The 21,383-nt window shown below is 37.0% G+C and overlaps 7 protein-coding genes across 7 annotated transcripts; 5 read left to right on the top strand and 2 right to left on the bottom strand.

Moving 5' to 3' along the window:
- Positions 1 to 190: 190 nt before the first annotated feature.
- On the top strand, positions 191 to 2,762 carry RO3G_16310 (uncharacterized protein; the record flags this gene model as incomplete). The annotated part of the gene is made up of 5 exons (XM_067670894.1): positions 191 to 193; positions 252 to 459; positions 518 to 1,731; positions 1,787 to 1,904; positions 1,954 to 2,762. The coding sequence occupies 5 exons, from the start codon at positions 191 to 193 to the stop codon at positions 2,760 to 2,762; spliced, it is 2,352 nt and encodes a 783-aa protein (XP_067526995.1).
- Positions 2,763 to 4,630: 1,868 nt separating this feature from the next.
- On the top strand, positions 4,631 to 5,666 carry RO3G_16311 (uncharacterized protein; the record flags this gene model as incomplete). The annotated part of the gene is made up of 3 exons (XM_067670895.1): positions 4,631 to 4,673; positions 4,728 to 4,880; positions 4,936 to 5,666. The coding sequence occupies 3 exons, from the start codon at positions 4,631 to 4,633 to the stop codon at positions 5,664 to 5,666; spliced, it is 927 nt and encodes a 308-aa protein (XP_067526996.1).
- A 1,251-nt stretch (positions 5,667 to 6,917) lies between these two features.
- RO3G_16312 (uncharacterized protein) lies at positions 6,918 to 10,014 on the top strand (the record flags this gene model as incomplete). Its single annotated transcript, XM_067670896.1, has 9 exons — positions 6,918 to 7,470; positions 7,528 to 7,683; positions 7,740 to 7,789; positions 7,838 to 7,952; positions 8,006 to 8,104; positions 8,158 to 8,304; positions 8,361 to 9,053; positions 9,140 to 9,406; positions 9,548 to 10,014. 9 exons carry the CDS (start codon positions 6,918 to 6,920, stop codon positions 10,012 to 10,014), a joined length of 2,547 nt encoding a protein of 848 aa, XP_067526997.1.
- A 368-nt stretch (positions 10,015 to 10,382) lies between these two features.
- Positions 10,383 to 13,231, top strand: RO3G_16313 (uncharacterized protein; the record flags this gene model as incomplete). The annotated part of the gene is made up of 10 exons (XM_067670897.1): positions 10,383 to 10,392; positions 10,445 to 10,546; positions 10,613 to 10,707; positions 10,778 to 10,844; positions 10,901 to 11,010; positions 11,066 to 11,131; positions 11,200 to 11,842; positions 11,896 to 12,076; positions 12,135 to 12,948; positions 12,980 to 13,231. The coding sequence occupies 10 exons, from the start codon at positions 10,383 to 10,385 to the stop codon at positions 13,229 to 13,231; spliced, it is 2,340 nt and encodes a 779-aa protein (XP_067526998.1).
- Positions 13,232 to 13,543: 312 nt separating this feature from the next.
- RO3G_16314 (uncharacterized protein) lies at positions 13,544 to 14,416 on the bottom strand (the record flags this gene model as incomplete). The annotated part of the gene is made up of 2 exons (XM_067670898.1): positions 13,544 to 14,193; positions 14,251 to 14,416. The coding sequence occupies 2 exons, from the start codon at positions 14,414 to 14,416 to the stop codon at positions 13,544 to 13,546; spliced, it is 816 nt and encodes a 271-aa protein (XP_067526999.1).
- Positions 14,417 to 16,410: 1,994 nt separating this feature from the next.
- RO3G_16315 (uncharacterized protein) lies at positions 16,411 to 19,790 on the top strand (the record flags this gene model as incomplete). Its single annotated transcript, XM_067670899.1, has 15 exons — positions 16,411 to 16,450; positions 16,507 to 16,565; positions 16,624 to 16,728; positions 16,788 to 16,865; positions 16,931 to 16,984; positions 17,047 to 17,190; positions 17,246 to 17,322; positions 17,379 to 17,454; positions 17,508 to 17,657; positions 17,710 to 17,820; positions 17,873 to 18,391; positions 18,445 to 18,633; positions 18,693 to 19,519; positions 19,569 to 19,704; positions 19,767 to 19,790. The coding sequence occupies 15 exons, from the start codon at positions 16,411 to 16,413 to the stop codon at positions 19,788 to 19,790; spliced, it is 2,589 nt and encodes an 862-aa protein (XP_067527000.1).
- Positions 19,791 to 20,151: 361 nt separating this feature from the next.
- RO3G_16316 (uncharacterized protein) lies at positions 20,152 to 20,879 on the bottom strand (the record flags this gene model as incomplete). The annotated part of the gene is made up of 2 exons (XM_067670900.1): positions 20,152 to 20,319; positions 20,364 to 20,879. 2 exons carry the CDS (start codon positions 20,877 to 20,879, stop codon positions 20,152 to 20,154), a joined length of 684 nt encoding a protein of 227 aa, XP_067527001.1.
- Positions 20,880 to 21,383: the final 504 nt, after the last annotated feature.

The raw sequence follows: 21,383 nt of genomic DNA on the forward strand, positions 1-21,383 counted from the left end.
AGGAACCAGAAATGGCTGTTTCTTTCTTTTTCTCTCTTCTTCCTTTTTTTATCACTTTGGTTGTTTATTTTCCTCACTAAAGCTGTTATACAACATTCACAGACTCAACAAAAAAGCTCTTTTTTATTTTTTCTTATTTTTATCCGTTTTTTTAATTGTAAAAAGTATACAAAGCAACTTCTTTGACCTCATGGTAAGTTACAATCTTTTACATTCAATAAAATGCAACTAAGAAAAACAACTCTTAATAGACAAGCGTGTTTCAAGAATTTAAAATTTCTTGCCACAACAGCATCATAAGAGGTGCTAGTGCTCAATCTAGCGATGGCCATCCTTGGAGGAATTGGCAGGTTACTCTTGTTGCTATGGAAGACGGAAAAGAAGTGAAGGGAAAGTCATCGCTCATACTTGACCACGTGGAATATATCCTTCACCCAACTTTTGACAACCCAAGAAGAAGTAAGCAGTAATATTAAGATTACAACAAATCTGATTAACTAATTTCTTCTCATTTTAGTCATGAAGAAGGAGCCCTATTTACTGCAAGAAAAAGGCTGGGGTGAGTTTGATTTGCGTGCTCTGCTCCACTTTACAAATAATCTGGCGGCACCTAAAATTATTGTATTCGATTTGAACTTTGCTCAACCCACTTATTCAGTAATTGAAAAAATCGAATTTCCAAATGCATCAGCAGAGCTTGTCCATTTATTGTCTTTGAAGCCTACTTCACCTACTATTGCCCCTAAAATGGCACATCCTGCCGGTGTGGCTACCTTATCATCAAACAAACATCCTTCTGGTCTGACTACTTCATCATCAAACAGACATCCTTCTTCTAACTCTGCAGCTGCAAGACAAACATCCAATGGCGTTTCTTCTGCCTCATCACGAGCAAAAATAGGCTCACCTACAAGAACCACTTCTGTTCCTAGAAGATCATCCACTTCTTCCAAAGAGGCACCTTCGTCTACAAAGGCCGCATCTTCCTCTAGCAAGTCTATACCTTCCACCAAGATAGCAACAACTGCCTCTAATAGGATGTCTTCACCTACTTTATCTACCTCTTCAAGAAACTCGTCACCACCATCCAGATCAAGCTCATCAAAGGCATCAACTCCCAGTAGAAAATTCTCATCATCAGACAAGATGCTTTTGTCTACAAAATCTGATTCTTCTTTAGCTAGCACTCCTCACTCTATTTCAGATAAAGCTAAATTAAAGCAATCCTCTGCAGCAAGACAATCAACTTTTGATCTTACTCAAGAAAAATCCTCTCATGATGATTCACCTTTTGCTTCTCCAAAGCGTTCTAATTCTTCAAAGTCTACTACATCCAAAAAACGCGATGAAGCTGCATCCTCTATCGATTCGCGCCGTAGTTCCTCAAAATCTTCTTCCTCGACTTCAAAGTCTACGCGCCCGTCTGTCACTACGGATCCCTTAAAGGCACAAACTAATATTTATTCAAGAAGCACTAATATGCACAACAATCCTACACCCTATGTATCATCTAAACTACAAGAAACTCATCTTCCAAGTTCTCTTCCATCATCACCATCTGCTGATAATGATTCTCACAGTTCATCTGGCACTAACAGCAACGATAACTCTAATATTGATGCCCACCAAATCAATGATTATGTCAATAGCCCTCATGATCTAGCAAACATTCATCTTATTCACAGTGGTGAAGTTGACTTTGCAACCCAAGCTGCTTGGGATATACCCAATGTAAGTAGCATAGTGATGCGAATGTTTTCTGTGCTTACTGATATATGATGAATAGATTGATATGGCCCAGCTTGCAATGAGAATCTCTGTTTTGCGAGGTCAAGATAATGAACGATTACAAGATATAATTGTTGCCAATGAAACTGATGACATGGAATTCTATATTGAAAATGGTATGTTCAAATGCATTTGCACTTTCATAAGACTCACTTGACTTCTTAGGTTCTATTGGCTACAACCTTTATTCATTTGGCGCCCGCCTATTACAAGCTATGTGGAACTTTACTGATACCATCCCTTATATACGCGAAGTAGAAACACATCTACTTGGCATCTCAAATACCCTACCCAGCAACTCTCAATCCAGTTCACAATCAAAGAGCTCACAACCAAGCAGTTCACGAGGTCGTCAAGAAAGCGTTCTACGTGCATCCGACTTTCATTTGAGCGACTTTGAACTGGTAAGCAGTGATGATGAGGAAGATTCTAAATTAGCAAGCGAAACACAATCGACATCAAATCGTGAGTCACAAAAGCGTCCATTATCAAGACCTGCTGAAAGACATCGTGTCTCTGAATCATTGCAACAACAAGAAAGAAATCAAACGCGACATGATGGCCAAAGTCGTGCCAGACAACTATATCGAGGCGAATCATCTAGTCGTAGTCAGAGTCCAAGAAGATCATATCACCGTGAAGAGTCAAGCCGTAATTTAAGTCCAAGAAGATCACGAGATGAATCCAACTACTCTTCAAGCCCTAGCAAAAGGATTCACCAGCGAGATGAAGCTTCTTCAAGCCGAGTGCCCAAGAGACTCTACCAACGAGAAGAAAATGATTCAAATAGAAGAGAAGATAATAATTATCATTCTAGAAAAGCATACCAGCGAGACGAGCAAAGTGGTGGGTCCAGTCATGATCAGAGCCCTAGAAAGCGAAAATATGAGGATGATGACACAGAGGAGTCTGCAGATGATGTTCAACGTTCTGACAGATCTAAGCCTAAACCCACTAAAATGAGAAAACATTAAATCGTTGAACGAGGAGATTTTTTTCACAACTTTCTCTATTGTATATAATCTTTCTCTCTTGTATATGAATAAAACATGTGCCAAAAAAAAATTGGTCAATATGCTACGTATATAATATAGTTTATTATTTAAAATTGTCATCTTTTGTTTAGAAAGAAAGTATCGCTCTGGATCAAGGCTTGATCATTTGCATTAAGCCATTAGGCAGGAAATCAATATGTTCAAATGTGTTTGTTACTTGTGTTAATAGACTATAAATGTCCTTTGGAATCTATTACATTATGTTCTTCCCTGTCTTTCCTATCTGAATTTGTTTGCTATTATAAACATGCTCATACATTTACTTTTTCACAAGCTGTAATCGTCCATCATGTTACCTAAAAATAATTACTCTTACTTTCCCAAGTGAAAGAAAAAACAAAAGAATTACTTTAAATGCTTAGAAACATCTAATTTAGAGCTTAAATGCTGCAGGAATAATAAATATTACCTGTATATCGTACTTGAGAATAGTGTTGGATATTCATTGATTTCGTTCAAGTAGATTCTGATACGGATATTCTATCTGTAGCCGTGATAAATAAGAGTTGACATATTTATAAACTTTTATCAAACATATTTCAATATCAAGAATAAAATGGCTTAGGGAAAAGAGAAAATTTCTGTTAAATATCTATTGTTTATTTCTTTGCATCAACCATTACTTTATCCCCATTTATGAGAATAGTTGAACTTAAAAATGGCATATGTATCACATTTTATATTGTTATGTGTCTTTTTTGTTCCATGGATTATAGCATCCAAGATCATCCGAGGTTCTTATATTGTGGAATACTCTAATTATGAAGATAAAGATATATACCAATCCATTCATGATGATTTGATGCCATATAGAAGTCATTACGAGGCCTTGCATATGTTTCGTTCATCCTTATTTAATGGGATGTCCATCAAACTTAAATACAGTCCAGATAATCGGCTAAATTTAACAAAGAAATATTATGATGGGCATACTGAAAACCATCCAGTATTGAAACGGCTTGTTAAACACCCATCAGTTGTCAAACTGTATCCAGTATATAAATTGCTGAGGCCACAATGGGAATCTGATACAACGAACTATACCTTCCCTTATTCGAATAGTATCTCCCAAATATTCGATGCACATAGCCAATTAGGTATTACTTGGAAAAATATACTCATAGGTGTATTAGATTCAGGTTTGCTTGAAACACAATTTAATGTTTTTTTTTTCTTTATTTTTCCATTCTTTTACTATATCCTATTTTTATCAAAAAAAAAGTCGATGTTCTGAAGTAGGTTTTAACGTAGGAATTGATTATAACCATCCTGCTCTTGGTGGAGGATTTGGAAGAGGATACAAGATTAGATATGGTGCAAATTTGGTGCCTGAAGAGGAAGATGAAAAATACAGCGTTGAGTTACGTGGAGACTCTGATCCGTATGATCCCTGTACTGGAAATGATGCAGGTATAAAAACTACTTTTTTGTGGTAGATGCAGGGGCAGTTTACGCTTTTTTATTAGGACACGGGACACATGTTTCAGGTATCATCGCTGGTTTCGACCCTGAAAAAGTAAATACAAGGCCGAGCTACATAAAGTACTCTTTGTCTTACATTTAAAACAGAATTTTTCAGGAATTGCACCGAATGCAACCTTAGGTGTTTGGAGAATATTTAGTTATTCAGGAACGGCATCAGAAGATGTAGTCATAAAAGGACTGGAAATGGCATATGAAGCTGATAGCAAATAAATAAATATATTATTGGCCTAATATACATAAACATAGGATGTCATATAATTAATCTTAGCTTAGGAATAGCTGATGGATGGTCAGAAAATGCGATGGCTGTTGTAGCTGAACGGCTTGCTCGCAAAGGTGTTATTGGTAAGCGAACCTCGTTTATCTGAGTGATTTATCTTATGTATCACATTAAAATAGTTATAGGAGTTGCTGGAAATCAAGGTGTCGACGGCCCGTTTTCTCTAAATACTCCTGGAATTGCCAAAAATGTGATATCGGTTGCATCTATTGAGAGTCCTTACTATCCAGCAAATGCCTTTAGCTTTAATGTTTTCCCAAATGAACAATTTCGTAAATCTTTTTAAAAAGACATTGACATGCTTTACTTATTATGCTTAAAAATTAGCATATACATTTTCTTCATCTACCTTATCTTTTCCTAATGGTACTCTGGTTTATGCTTGGGTTAATAACAGTGTCTCTTTTGCTTGTCACAGTGACTCTGAAAAATTGTCATTTTATTTTGTAAAAGGAAAAATCTTATTTGTAAAACGCGGCGAGTGTCAGTTCCTTGAAAAAATTAAGAATGCAAAATCTCTTGGTGCCATTGGCCTGTTGTTTTATGACCCTGATCCATCTAATCATTTAGTAATAGTAGCGAAAACAGATGATGATATGTTCCCCTGTGCTGGCATTGCTTATAACTCTGCGATCAGACTTATCAACTACATAAAAAATCATAGATACGAGTCGATACAGATACTATCTGCTGAAGAGGAAGCCATTCTAACAACGAACCTAAACATGGAAATTTCTAGCTTTTCAAGTATTGGTCCGACATATGAACTTGAATTAAAACCAACTGTGGCTGGTATAGGGGGAAGTGTTTATTCAACTATGCCTCTTCACATCAACAATGGCTGGGCGGTGAAATCAGGAACATCTATGGCTTCTCCACAGGTATCTGGTACTGTGGCTTTAATGCTGGAATACTACAGGAAAATGGGAAGGAATGTTACTTTTGCATATATTGCTGAACAGTTACAAAATCAAAGTAAGGTATTAGTAGATGCTTTGGGAAAGCCTAGGCATCCTTTAATTCAAGGAGCTGGTTTGATCCAAGGTATTAATACATAAAAAATGTTCCAAGCACAAATAACTGATATGTAAGCTAAACTCAGTTATTGAAGCTTTGAAAGAAAAGATTCATGTATCCCCAGCACATATCAGTTTCAATGATACATCTTCAAGCTCTAATTATAAGACAGCCACAATTCATATAACAAATCTTAGTGAAGAGACTGTGTATCTCTCTATCAAGAACATTCAATCATACTCAATTCAAACATGTACTATGAATGCAAAACTTACTTCGCCGACAGCTAACAACACTACCCATATGAATATTGAATTTTATCCATCAGAATTTATAACTATTTTACCTACATCGACTGGTGTAATGAATGCAAGCATAGTAATTCCTCGACTCAATCAGTACATGTTTCCTTACGAAATGTATGGAGGATATATCTCAATTAGAGATTATGTATCAGATAAAGCCTTGACAAATGTACCTTATTTTGGAATTTTGGGGGAAATGAAAGATGCACCATTGTTTGATGAAGGTTATCCATATTTAGCTTCATACAGAAACACCACAAAAAAGTTAAAGCAGCCATTTATATTCAATTTAAAAGAAAAGCAGGCAAACATGCCAGTTATTGTATTACGTCTACTATTTGGAGCTGTAAGATTAGAAGTAAAAGTACTAGGAGGAGATGGGAAAGCAATCGGATATATGAGTAGAGGAATATGGAGATACACACCAAAAAACTCACTTAAAGCACCTAAATATATTATTCCATGGAATGGTATATACATTTCACCGCTAGATGAAGTTAGAAGTGTAGATATGGATGAAGTTTTATTTGGAAATAAAAAAGAAGTAAAAGCTGAAAATGGTACATTTTATTTGCTTTTACGCGCTCTAAAGCATTTTGGTAATCCTGAAGACAAGAATGATTGGGAAGAATGGAAATCGATAGCAATCGTTGTACAAAATTAATAAACAAATTCCAAATATATTATATTGATATAAAATCTCACATCCGAGTAAATCTGAAAAGAAATTGCTACAAACACAGAGTATGAGCTAACGATCTCAATTCCAACTAACGAAACACGCTCCCTTCCATTTTTGTCATCTATATTACTCTGTTTCAACATTTCCTTTTTTTTCTTTTTTGTTTTTTCTTTCTTCCTCGCTTGCCTTTACAAAGAATGAAATCATTCTTTTTGGCAAGTGCGTTTCTATCGGTCTTGTTGGCGCCTGCATTAGTCAAAACAGAGAGTGGTACATTTGATGAAATTGACAGATTAGAAGCAATCATGAAAGACCCAAAATTCAAGCCTAGTAACTTGGGCAACGTTATCCCAGGAAGATATATTATCGAATTTGATGAACATTATCGTGGGTCATCATTGGAATTTGTAAATAAGGTAGAAAAGGATGTTCTTAAAAGTGCGCCACGTATAGGCATGCGTGTCAAAATGAATATTGCCCAGGATTACAGCTCTTCGTCAGCAATTTTTAGAGGCGTTTCTATTTGCTTTCAAAACAACGGGAAACAATTTGGGAAAAGAGAGGAAATGCAATTAAATCGAGATGAAGAGATGGTCGAGCATGTTATTTTACGTAACATAATAGAAAGCCATCAAGTGAAACACATTTATCCAGTTACTGAAATTTCACGGCCTGCAGTAAAGCGCCATTCTCATATGTTGGCTTACAATGTGAGCAGAAACATTGGACTACCTAAAATCAATATTTCCGAGAATGAATCACCATTGCCCTTTACTCATGCGATAACACAGGTTGACAAAGTACATAGAGATTTGAAACTTACTGGGAAAAACATTGTTGTTGGAATTATTGATTCAGGTAAAAGATAACACTCCAGATATACGCTGCTCTTCACTAATTCATTTGCGGCATCAGGAATTGATTATCGTCATCCGGCATTTGGCAGCGGATTTGGTATCGGCTTCCCTGTGAGGTATGGATATGATTTGGTGGGTGATGATTTTGTTTCTACAGATCCTACTTCGAGGTCTGAAAAAGATACGCCTTTGGATGCGTGTGAAAACGGAAGCGGTAAACATCAACAGTATGTTATTGCTGCTTTAATGAGACATCTACCCTTTTTATAGGTCACGGAACTCACGTTGCAGGTGTTATTGCTGCCAATGATGAATTCCTGGTAAGCGTATAAACATGATCCTAAAATGGTCACTTACATAGAATATAGAATTTCACAGGTATCGCTCCACAAGTGACACTTGGTGCATGGAGGATATTTGGTTGTGATGGTTCAACATCAAATGATCTCGTTATCAAAGCGCTTATTAGCGCACATGAAGCAGGTAGGAAAGAAATTTGTATTTGTGTAACATCAATAAACCATTATTATAAACAGGTTGCGACATTATCAATCTTAGCTTAGGAACACCTAGTAATTGGGCAGATGATCCTACCTCTATTGTTGCTAATAGAGTATCTGAAAAAGGTTCGATTGGTATGATGAGAACAATATATGATCTTATTTTTTTTCTAAACATTATAAGATAGTCATTGCTGCTGCTGGAAATGAAGGAAACGATGGGGCTTTTTATATATCTGCACCAGGATCAGGAACAAGCACCGTGTCAGTTGCTTCGACAGATAATGCATATGTTCTGACCCGAGCCTTCCAAACCAAAAATGGAGAGAATTATCGTAAGTTATTGATGTATACACATACAGATAATGATCTAGATAGCTATTTAATTTAGCTTATATGTTATCAACAAGTACATCTTCTTTTCTTGAAGGAAAGTTAGTTGCTTATACTGAAAACACATCTTTAAATGACGCTTGCGATGGTACTGTACCTGATCGAAGTATTAAAGGCCATATTGTCCTCGTTCAAACAGGAAAATGTACACTAGACGAAAAAATTTCAACTGTTCAAAAGCTTGGAGCTTCTGCTGTTGTAGTATATGATAATCAATCAGAGATGTCTTTTAGGCCGAGAACATATAATGCAAACATTCCAATCATTTCCATTTCGATGAATGCTGGTGAAGCAATCAAGAAACAGCTAAACGAAATTGAAAGCTACAAGGATGGTATAGAAATAGTATCTAAAATGGTGTTAACGCCTCAGAAATTATCAACTAGCAATCAAGTCTCGCTGTTTTCAAGTGTAGGTCCATTGTACGATGTCAGTCTAAAACCTGATATCGCAGGACCTGGTGGGTTTATATTTTCTACTTTGCCTTTGGTTGATGGTGGATATGGTGTACTTTCTGGTACATCGATGGCAGCACCCTTTGTTACTGGAGCATTTGCATTGTTTTTAGAAGCTCAAGGAAAGAGTCGATCGCATACTTTTATCAAAGAACATTTCCAGAACTATGCTCAGCCCATCATGCAAGGCTCTCTGTTTGACAATCCAGCTCGCCAGGGCGCTGGATTGATACAAGGTAAGATATTTGAAAGAAAGAGCTGAAATGTTCAAAAACACAAAATTTAAAACATACGAAACGTATTTCTATTCCTTTCTTGACAGTATTTGATGCGATTAATCAACCTATCCATATCTCGCCTGGCCATATAAGCTTTAATGATACGAACAACATCAAAACTCAAACTCTCACTATTTCCAATCCTAGTAAAGAAACAGTATCATTCGAGATATCCCATGAAGCAGGCTTGAGCCTTGCTCCTTTCTTTGCTAGGAACCAGCATTTCATTCCCCTTTCCCCATCCAAATCAACTGCTGAACACATTACTGCCAATTTAGAATTATCACCCACAAACATTACTCTAGCACCAGGTGAATTAGGCAATATCACAGTACAGATGCTAAGCATCCAAGGAGAAAGCTTGAATGAGCCGTTTCCGATATATGGCGGCTACATAAGATTCAGACCACAAAGTAATTTGATGCTCAAGACGATTCACGTTCCCTATATAGGTGTTCAAGGCTCTCTGAGTGAAGCTCCTATCTTTGCTGCGGGTTTTCCACGAGTCATAGCAGGAAGTGAGCTACATGCGATTAGTAAAATAAAAGGCGATAATGACGAAATCAAACAAACGCTTCTGATCGATAGAAGTAACAAATCCTCTTCTGAAATATCTATTCTCTATCGTCTACTGACAGGCACAGCCCGTATCAAGACTGAGGTTTTGGACGAGAACCTGCAGATGATTGGTACAGCCTCCGATGATCGATTCGTGCCGCGAAACACCTTAGATGGATACATTTTTATAGATCGTTGGAACGCCACTGTGGTTCCTTTAGGAAGTGATAACATCAGTGACTTGCAACCTCTCAGTAATGGATCCTATTATTTAAGATGGAAGGCCTTAAAGTTATTATCCGATCCCTCAAGTGAAGGAAGTTGGGAAACTCAATTATCACCTCTTATTCTAGTACAATAAGAATGCTAGATTTTGTAAATAAAATTTGAGATATTTATTTTGAAGCTCCGTTTTCTGATCGCCTTTTTTATGATGCGCTCATATCACTTTTGAGTCATTGAAAATTCTTGCGTTCATGGGATACATGAAAGCATTAATTCGTACATATGAATATACAAAGATGGTGTGGCACTGATCATAGTGAAAATACTTGGCCTTAATAAGGGAGAGAGAAAGATTTGCAAAAGAAAACATCAATGCAGATTAAATTTAATTAGACACTTAGTGGCTTAAAATTTGATATGAGTCAGACTCAGACCTTATAATTATCTCAAATCTATTTTTTTTACGTTGTTTCCTTAAACCTACTTTAAAAATAACTTTACCTCATGGCTTCTGGTACTATTAGCGAAGCAAATGATAAGCTGTATCTCAACTAACATCCATATAGATAAGCTTAACATCCTTCTTGTTGGTTCAGGTGGTCGTGAACATGCTATCGCCTGGAAACTCGCTCAATCCGAAAGAGTTCAGCATATTTACGTTGCACCTGGTATAGACAAAACTAAAATATATGGTACATGATTCATGAAATATTAAAACTTGGATATTTGAATAGGTAACGGCGGTACTGAAACTGGTGGTAAAACCACAAATGTCAAAATTGGTGTTAGTGAGTTTGACAAGTTGAAGGATTTTGCTATCGAAAACAAAGTAAAGTTACATACTATCAAACAAAATATAACAAGAGTGGAGCCTGGTTTTACTAAACATGCTATGATAGATTGATCTCGTTGTTCCCGGCCCCGAACAACCCATTGTTGAAGGCATCCAAGACGTTTTCAAGAAAAGTAAAACCCATAAACTAAAAACGGAGAAGGATCTTTACTGATTTAAATTTTTATAGTTGGTATTCCCTGTTTCGGTCCCTCTCCTAAGGCCGCTCAAATGGAAGGATCCAAGGCTTTCTCTAAAGACTTTATGAAAAAGCACAACATTCCCACAGCCGCTTACGAGGTAAAATTAATGCAAGATCAAAAGTGTGACTGGTCGTATTCATTCAATCTATTAGAATTTCACTGATTATGAAAAAGCTAAAAAGTATGTTGAATCCATTGATTACAAAGTTGTGTTGAAGGTAAATAAGGGTTGAATATAAGTGCATGGAAAAGAAATTTTCTAAACCTTGTGATTTTTCTCTTTCAGGCTTCAGGTTTAGCTGCTGGTAAAGGTGTTTTAATGCCCGAAAGCAAAGAAGAAGCACTTGAAGGCTTGAAGGCAATTATGGTCAATAAAGAATTTGGAGATGCTGGAAGTGAAGTTGTAATTGAAGAATGTCTCGAAGGTGATGAATTATCCTTCCTGTCATTTTCTGATGGTTATACCGTTGTCAGTTTGCCTCCTGCTCAAGATCACAAGCGTGCACTCGATGGCGATAAGGGTCCCAATACTGGTGGTATGGGTTGTTACGCCCCTACTCCTATTGGTACGCAAGATCTTATCGAAGAAGTTCAACGTACTATTTTGCAACCTACTGTTGATGGTATGCGTCGTGATGGTTTCCCTTTTGTTGGTATGCTCTTTACTGGCATCATGTTGACTGCTTCTGGACCCAAGGTTTTGGAATACAATGTTAGATTTGGTGACCCTGAAACAGAAGTTGTTTTACCTCTTTTGAGTGACGATACTGATTTGGCTGAAATCTTGTTGGCCTGTGCTGAGGGTCGTCTGGATGCTGTCTCCATCACCATTAAGAATGCCTATGCTGCCACTGTCATTATTGCATCTGGTGGCTATCCTGGTAGTTATGCTAAAGGAAAAGAAATCACTATCCCTGAAAACAGTACTGGTAAATACTTTCGATCATGTTAATTCCTGTGTTATCTAATTATGATCTTATAGACATCACTGTATTCCATGCTGGTACTAAAATTGCCGACAACAAACTTGTTACCGACGGCGGTCGTGTACTTGCCGTTTCTGCTGTAGCCAACACTTTACGTGAAGCTGTTGACAGAGCTTATGCTGGCGTAAACGCTATTAAATTTGAAAACATGTATTACCGTAACGACATTGCCCACAGGTAAGAAAATGAAAAGAGGGGGGATTTAAAGGATCCTTGGCTAATGACTTGTATATAGAGCTTTCAAGTATGCCGATCAAAAAGAACAAAAGACTGGTCTTTCCTATGCTGATGCTGGTGTCTCTATTGATGCTGGTAACTTGCTCGTTCAAAAGATCAAGCCTCTTGTCAAGTCCACCCGCCGTGTTGGTGCTGATTCCGATATTGGAGGTTTTGGAGGTCTTTTCGACTTGAAGGCCGCTGGTTTTGTTGATCCTATATTGGTATCAGCCACAGACGGTATTGGTACCAAGCTCAAGATCGCCCAAGACTGTAACATTCATAATACAGTCGGTGTCGACTTGGTTGCCATGAACGTGAACGACTTGATCGTTCAAGGTGCCGAGCCTTTATTCTTTTTGGATTATTTTGCTTGTGGTAAGCTTGAGGTTGATGTTGGTAAGGACTTTGTTGCTGGTGTTGTGGATGGTTGTCTTCAATCTGGATGTGCCCTTGTTGGTGGTGAAACGGCTGAAATGCCGGGACTTTATGCCTTGGGAGACTATGACGGTGCTGGTTTCACTGTGGGTGCTGTAGAACGTGAAAAGATCTTGCCTCGTTTGGATCAAATCAAGGCCGGTGACGTTGTTCTTGGTTTAGCATCCTCTGGTGTCCACTCTAATGGATTCTCACTTGTTCGTAAGATTGTTGCATCTCAACCAGGTTTAACTTACCACTCCCCATGCCCTTGGAACAAGGAAAAGACCTTGGGCGAAGCCCTCTTGGTCCCTACACGTATCTATGTCAAGCAACTCTTGCCTGTTGTCCGTAAAGATTTGATCAAAGCTATGGCACACATCACCGGTGGAGGTTTCCTCGAAAATATCCCTCGTGTTATGCCTCACGATCTTGCTGTTGTTGTAGATGCTGAATCTTATGAGTTGCCTCCTATCTTCAAAATGGCTCAAACAAGCCGGTGGACTTTCTGCTCATGAAATGTCTCGTACTTTCAACTGTGGTATTGGTATGGTTATCGTTGCTGATGCCGCTCACGTCCCCGAAATCACTAGCATGTTAGAAGCCGCCAATGAAAAGGTTTATAAGCTTGGTTCAGTTGTTTCCAAGAATGAATTGGGTGGCAAGGAAGTTGAAGTTCGCAATACTGAAGCTTGGTAAATTTAAAGAGAAAAGAAAAAAGACCCCATTTTTTGTATATATACTTTTAAAGTTTTAAGAATAAACACTTTTATAATTGTTAAAATAATACAACATTCGTCTGTGTTTATTTATGGGCGTGTATCAATAATTATATGTATACAACTGATTCATTACTAGTACTTTCAATAGATTTGAGCAGAATCAATTGTGTGTATCGTAAGCAATATTTTAGATAATGAGTTTATTAATGATAATAACAAAAGAATAAAAAGTAAACTAATAAAAAAAAATTCTGATAGAATATGTGTGTGGCTATAAATCAGTAAGACCTTATTGTTGCGTGTTGCAAGAATCTTCTAATAAGACAATGGAAACATTGTTGACAGCAGGAGGCATCAAAGACAAAGTCTTATTGAAGGTATCTTGGCTAACTGAAGGGTTTCGGGAGAGAACAACACCGTATATATCATCTTGATCATCACGCTTGGAACTGCGATCAGCCGTAGATTGAGCATGGGAACCCCAGATAAAGAAAGTATCAAAACTGGTAGAGTCGTTTGTACCAGGTTGAGCATTAGAGTCAATTAAGCGAGTATTAATGGTTGTTTGCATCGTTTCAGTGCCAGGAATAGCCATACTACCGCTTTCAGTTGCGTTCTGATCGCTTTGACCTTGATTTGTGATGTTGTCCCATTGATCTTTATTTACAAAGACTTGAGAAACATAGGCTGCCCATGAAAGGTCATGAGCAGACACATTGAGGTCGCTTGTAGGAGGTTGCAGCAAGAAAGCAGCTGCGGCCGTAGCGTTCAAGCCTCTACCGACTGTTGTTTGATTCAAGAAAGCAGAGCCAATTGCATCGAGAGTAGAGTTGGAAGTACTGTTAAAAGTAACTTGAAGACAGTCAACCTGGACATTCATTCTTTGGGAAAGGGTTTGGTATGCTTCCCAGACGTTAGATGTGACACCTGTTAGGTACCCTATAGTGAGCATAAGAGTTAGAATTTAATTTGTTGTGTAAGCAAGTAAAGACCTACATGTGCCATTAAGGACACCAATGTCTGTAGAATTAGGATACTGGGATACAGTTTCATTTTGTGTTTGAGAGGTAGCAGAAGGCTCATCTCTAGCAATAATTGCAGCACCAGAGATAGAAGAGATGGCAAATAATGCAGCAGTAAGCTGAGTGGCAAGGAACTTCATTTGTCAAGTAGAAGAATATTTTAATACTTGAAACGTTAGGATTCAACTGTCTTTATATATCCTTTTTCATTCTTATAAATCATGCTGTCTATTTTCAGTAACAAATAACGCTTGACTAAATAAATCAAAGTTTCAACGTCATTTCTTCTTTCCAGAAAGATCTTCATTTGTTTAAACTTTTTTTTTTTTACTTTAACCAAGCAGTGATGTAAATTTTACGTATCACTTTCTTTTATTAAACTTAAAATAAATCACTTTATTCTATACAAGCTTCCTTTATTCCTAAAGTTTATTTTTTTTTTTTAAAAAAAAAAAAAAAAAAATAGTAAGAATATACCCAATAAAGTTTTTGACTATTGATGAGCTCGCACTGATCACACTTTCCTATTTTAGAATAAACTTCTGTCATCAGCGTCATGCTTTTTCTATTTATAATTATTTTATAAGGTTCATTAAGCAACTTTATCAAGAAATAAATTATAATGTCATTAAGGCCAAGCATTTAAAGAATAAATACATTCTATTTGAGTATCCTTATTTAGTACAATAATTCATGGGTTGTATAATTCAATATTTTGTAGCTTGAAATGCTCACTGCAAAATTAAGGTAGTCTGAAGAGTCTAGATTGCAGATAGATATTTGTATCGCTTTAAAACCAAAGCAATTTATGACTTCTGCTGCTCTTTATGATAATCAAACAGCAGATACATTAATGCATACATATTCCACATCATATATAGTGTTGATCAGCAGCCGAGCAATTGAGCTTTTAGTGTTCACTTCTCTCATTCTGACATTGTTTTTAAAAATAAGCGAATTTATTGGTGGGCTCTTTTGGGTTCTTTTGCAAGCAATCAGATCATTTTTTTTGTTGTTTTTGTCCGTCATTCTGTTCACTATTGACAGAAAGCGTCTTAAGCAGTGGGATGGCTCAGAGTGAATGTATAGGAGCTTAAAGTGACCTTTAAGTTTGCTTTTCTTACTTGTTGATAAATGATGAGAGCAAGGATAAAATAAAATCTGCCTTGATTGCTGTCATATGCTTTTTAACAATACTATTTTCGTTAGGATGATAATTAATATAAACATCTTTTGTAATTAATTGCTGTCAACACCAAGGAATAAAAGATAATCTACAAAACAAGGGACGGAATACGTTAGAAGGAAAGAAAGTAAGGAGAAGTAACTCGGGTTTGATTAGGGAAATGACTAGCATCCGAAAGAAAGTGTTCTGCTGCTGAAACATTAAAGGTAAAGTGACTTCAAAGAGTATTAATACTCTACTGGATTGATCTTTTTGACTCTTCATCACAGACAACGGTTTGTAGCGTTTTCTCAAAAAGTAAAAATTTGTCAGAATGAGGCAACGACAAATTGAGTGGCAAACTAATATTTAGAGACGATGAGTTTCGAGAGATCATTCACTATTGATCTATCCATGTTTCTTTTTGATGAAGGGTTTGCCTCAACAGATTATACTATCATCAGAATAAGTATCAGTCTTATCACTGTCAAGTCCGACATAGCCAACTGCGGCCTTTCGCTTTCCCCCCTTCCTTAATTTTTTATTTTTCATTATTTAAAAAAAGAAACAGTGGACAAAAAAAAGTAAAAGTATTTTTCAATAGAAATAAAGAAAAAGTCATTCTGTGGTTTATTGGACCCTTTGTGCATCCTTTGTTTCTTTTATTGTTAAAAAAAGGCTGAGGTCTATTTCATTGATGATGACGTAGTTTTTTTTTTTCTTTTTTTTTTTTTTTTTCAAAAAGTAAAAGTTCGCGTTTCAATGCGGGAAAGGAAATTCGTGCAGTGATCAAAAAGAAAAAAAATTAGAAAACTTTTTTTTTCAAAGGTCGTTTTTTTTTCTTCAAGATCTTTTTTTTTTTTTTTTTTTTTTCTTCCTTCTCGTCCTCCTTTTTTTTTGTTGAAACTAAATAGGTTTGTTAATCTTGAAATATTAAAAAAGGTTTAATTAATTTTATTTAATTAGAAAATGGACGCAACTGCACTTCTTGTCAATTCACTTTCAACAGGTTAGAGAAAGAGAAAAAGACTTGTAGATTAAAGCATTAAACTTTTTCGTTGTTAGATCGTGCTTTACGTGAAGACGCTACTCGTCAATTAGAATTATTGGCACAAGAGAATTATGTAAATACATTCATTTTATCACAGATAAACAAATCTAATTACCTTTTGTATGTTATAGCCTACTTATATTAGCTCTTTATGTCAAATTCTTACCAACGAAGGTGCTGATGACGCTACTCGAATGTCAGCTGGTCTTGCTGTAAAGAATAGTTTAACAGCCAAGGTAAATAAAATGAAACCCTTTTCTGTGTGTGCGTGCAATATTGATAGGATAATGTTTAGGATTTTGCTCGTAAAGAAGAGTTTTCTCAAAGATGGGTGTCTACGCCTGTTGACCTTCGTAACCAAGTCAAACAAGGTGTAAAGTATTTTCTTTGTTGTTTTTCTTTTTTTTTTCTTTTTTTTTTATTGACGCTTTGTTTTAGGTGCTTCAAAGTTTAGCTTCACCTAAAAAACCCGTAGGCAATATTTCTGGACAGGTAAGAGAAGAATGGTTTAAATGAGAGGAAAGGAAGATGAGATATTTAGACGATTTGTTTAGGTTGTTGCTGCTATTGCCGAGATTGAATTACCCTTGGGTGGTTGGCCAGATTTGATCAATACAATGCTTGAAAATATTCAAACAAACAATGCTGTTTTGAAGCAATCTACTTTACAAGCTATTGGTTTTGTCTGTGAAGCTATTGTAAGGAATCATCTTATTGCATGTCTTTAGATTATTAATTTCTTATTTTTAATAGGATCCTAATGTACTTGTCAATCAATCCAATGGTATTTTGACTGCTATTGTTCAAGGTGCACGTAGTGAGGAGCCAAGGTAAGAAAGTGTGAAAAAGGGAAAAGCGAAGATAAAAATACTCAACCGTTATGTAGCCCCGAGGTTCGTCTTGCTGCCATTAATGCTTTAATCAATTCCCTTGATTTTATCAAAGGAAACTTTGAACGTGAGGTAAGAGACACATGTACAAACAGATAGAAAAAGGTATTAATGGTAAAACTTAGGGAGAAAGAAACTTTATTATGCAAGTTGTCTGTGAAGCTACCCAGAGCGACTATGCTGAACTTCAAATTGCTGCTTTCCAGTGTTTGGTTCGTATTATGCAAACCTACTATGATAAGATGCGTATTTATATGGAAAAGGCATTATTTGGGGTAAAAAGGAAAAAAAAAAAATGCAAAACATTGTTTCTCATGCTGTTACTAGCTTACTATCACTGGTATGAACAATGAAGACGATCATGTAGCATTACAAGCTATTGAATTTTGGTCTACTGTGTGTGATGAAGAAATGGACATTAAAGAAGAATTATTCGAAGTAAGCAATATAACAAGAAAAATTAATAGAATATTGACAGAGGAAACATTAGGCACAAGAAGCAGGTGAGCAACCTGAACGTGAGCTTCATCACTTTGCAGAACTTGCACTTCCCGAAATTCTTCCTAACCTTTTATGGCTTCTTACAAAACAAGAAGATGATTATGATGAAGATGAATGGACTGTGTCTATGGCAGCTGCTACCTGTCTCTCATTACTCGCACAATGTGTTGGTAACCTTGTGCTGGCTAATGTAGTACCTTTCATTGAATCCAACATTCAAGATGAAAACTGGAGAAAGCGTGAGGCAGCTGTGATGGCATTTGGCTCTATTTTGGATGGTCCCGAAGGAAATGTGTTGACACCCTTAGTTGATCAAGCTTTGCCTACTTTGATTCAGATGATGAAGGATAGTGTGGTCCATGTGAAGGATACGGTTGCTTGGACATTGGGTCGTATTTGTGAATTGCTTATTCATTGTATTAAACCCGAAATTCATTTAAATGATCTCTTGGCTGCTCTTGTCTTTGGTCTCCAAGACAGTCCTCGTATTGTTGGTAACTGCTGTTGGGTAAGAAAAAGGATGAGACGTGAATTGCATTGGTGTTAACTGTGTTTTAATAGTCTTTGATGAACTTGGCTGAACAATTAGGACCTGTTCCTGGAGATGAAGCACCTACGTCACCCCTTTCTGTTTTCTTTGAGGGCATTATTACTGCTCTTTTACAATTTACAGACAGAGCTGATAATGAAGCCAACTGTAGAACCTCAGCTTACGAAGCCATTTCGACTCTTGCCATGTATTCTGCTAATGTAAACGATAAAGCAAATAACGATAGAAATATATATGTATACTGATGCTTCATGTATAGGATTGTATTCAAACCGTCCAAGGCATTGTTTTGACTGTTTTAGATCGATTAGAAACAACAATGGCTATGGAAAATCAAATTTTGGATGCAGATGATAGAGCCAATCACTCTGAATTACAATCTAGTCTATTGGGTGTCTTGACTAACTGTATTCGTCGTTTGTCAGGTGATATTAGTCTTGTTGCTGATCGTATCATGACCGTTGTCCTCCAATTACTTAACACGCAATCCAAGCAAGCAACAACCACCGAAGATGCCTTCTTGGCCGTGGGTGCCATGACCAGTGCTCTTGAAGCCAACTTTAACCGTTATGCCGAATCATTTATACCTCTTCTTTGCAATGCTTTACAAAACCCTGCTGAATACCAATTATGCTTTATTGCTGTTGGTATCATTGGTGATATCTGTCGTGCTCTTGGCAAGGAGGTTGCACCTTACTGTAATAACCTGATGCAACTCTTGGTCTCTAACCTCCAAAGTCCTGTCTTGCATCGTACTGTCAAGCCAGCAATCCTTTCTTGCTTTGGTGATGTTGCATTAGCCATTGGTGAATTATTTAGTTCTTACTTGGACGTAGTCATGATGGTCTTGCAGCAAGCGGGTAGCATGAGAGCTGATAAAGACAATTATGACATGATGGATTATGTTCATACGTTATATGAAGGTGTGATTGAAGCCTATGTTGGTATTGTTCAAGGATTGAATGGCACACCCACTGCCCAAGCATTGTTACCCCACATACCTCCTGTTATCGAGTTCATTCATGTGATTGCTCTTGAGCCTTCAAAGAGTGATTCACTTATGAGATCCATTATTGGTTTATTAGGGTAAGAAAATGATAGAAACAGTAGGATTAATGAACTAACTGTTCTGTAGTGATCTTTCTGAAACATTCGGAGGACAATTAAAGACGTTCTTGATGCAAGACTGGATTGTTGGTTTATTAAAAGAAGCTAGAACAAGTCGTCACTATGGACAGACTACGAAAGAAACAGCACGTTGGGCTAAAGAGGTAAAAGGATAATCGTTGGAGCATTCAATATGATATTAATTTGTATTACTTGTTATGATTAGATGATTAAACGTGCAACTCAATAATTATATAAATAGCCTTCTTTTTTTTATAATATAGTGTTTATTATGTTTTTTTTTTTTTTTTTCTGTACTCATATTTTGCTTTAGCAAACTCTTTTGTTTCTCCCTCCCTTTTTCCCTTCCTACTCATCTCCCCCATAACAGCCTTTTTCCCCCCAAAAAAAAATGCCCTATTCTTACCCTTTTGCACCCACTCACACCCTTTCCCCATTTTTTAAATATAAAAAAATAAAAAAAAAAAAACATTTTATTCCCCCCCTCCCTCCTTTTTTTTTTAATTGTTTAAAAATTGTATTTAATTCAATCTAAATCATCAAAAGAGCTACTATGACTACTGCTGTTACTGGTACTCTTGTTATCTGATTCAGTTGAAGAATCTAAAGAAGGGATTTGATGAGTGTATGTTACAATTGGCAAGTGTCTTGCCTTCGTCACTGTGAACAGTGTTTGCCTTGTTATGTACAAAATCATTCAATCGTTTCAGTGTGTTGATATCCAAAGCATCAATGTCCAACACGATCTCTGTCTCACCCTTAAAAGTGTTATGTATGGATGAGAATGAAGACCCATGCTTACCTTGTCGAGATCTGGCAGGGAAGATTGAATGATCTGAATGACCTCATTCAATCGATCTCCTGTCAACCGATTGATCCTTTCACTCAACTCCTTCTTTTCTTCATAAGACAACGATTCCCTCTTTTTCTTCTTTCTTGACTTCATCTTGCGCTCAACGGCCGGTCTTTTGGATGGTTTGATCTGTCGAGGGACACTGGCAGGTTGCTTTGCCTTGATTTCCCACTGTCGATCAAAGATGGCCTCCAGTTCTTTTGCCACGTCATAAATGGGTAATTCGGGCGCGTTGTAAAGATAGCAATTGTTGAACATGAGCTTGATGTCGGCAGCAAAGGCATGGGGTGAATCATAGGCATTCTGGTTCAATTTGGTTTCGATGGTGGATAGATCGATGGGATGCTTGACGATGGAAGGATAATCGGGTATGTTCAAGGCGACTGGGTCTACTGGATAAAGAAAAGGAAATGAGAGATGTTTTTGTGCTTTCAAGTGGTTTAAGATCTGAAAACAAGAGCGCATCGAATGCGTCTCTTTCTGTTGACTGCTGTCATAAACATCAAAGTCATCAAAGATCGGGTCATGTTCGATCCTCTTTTCCTCTGCGGCGGGTGGCATGCCCCTTAAACATTTTTCAAAGGCAGCTTTTAGATTTCGACAGAGGACGGCGATCGTCGAATCTGTTCCGTTGTATTGCATGCAGTTTTGAAAGATGAGTCTGACATCAGCCACGAATGCGTTGACTGACTTGTATTGATTTTTTTGTAATTTTTGGTCGACTGTGGATAGATCCATGGGTTGTTTGATGACTTGGAAATAGTCGGGTATGTTTAGACGGATTGGATCCACTGGATCTAAAAACGGTCCTGCGTCTCTGTGTTTCTTTAGGGTTTTCAAGATGGCTGAACAGTATTTTGATTGGTCTTTGGTTAAAGTAGACTACGAAAATCATGATTAATAACACACAAAGCTGACTTGGGTTTGAAATTGGTTTGTACATGAGAAAGACTATGAATGATATTAAAA

The sequence above is a fragment of the Rhizopus delemar genome, genomic scaffold (assembly GCF_000149305.1).
Source record: "Rhizopus delemar RA 99-880 supercont3.19 genomic scaffold, whole genome shotgun sequence".
NCBI classification, from domain to species: Eukaryota; Fungi; Mucoromycota; class Mucoromycetes; order Mucorales; family Rhizopodaceae; genus Rhizopus; species Rhizopus delemar.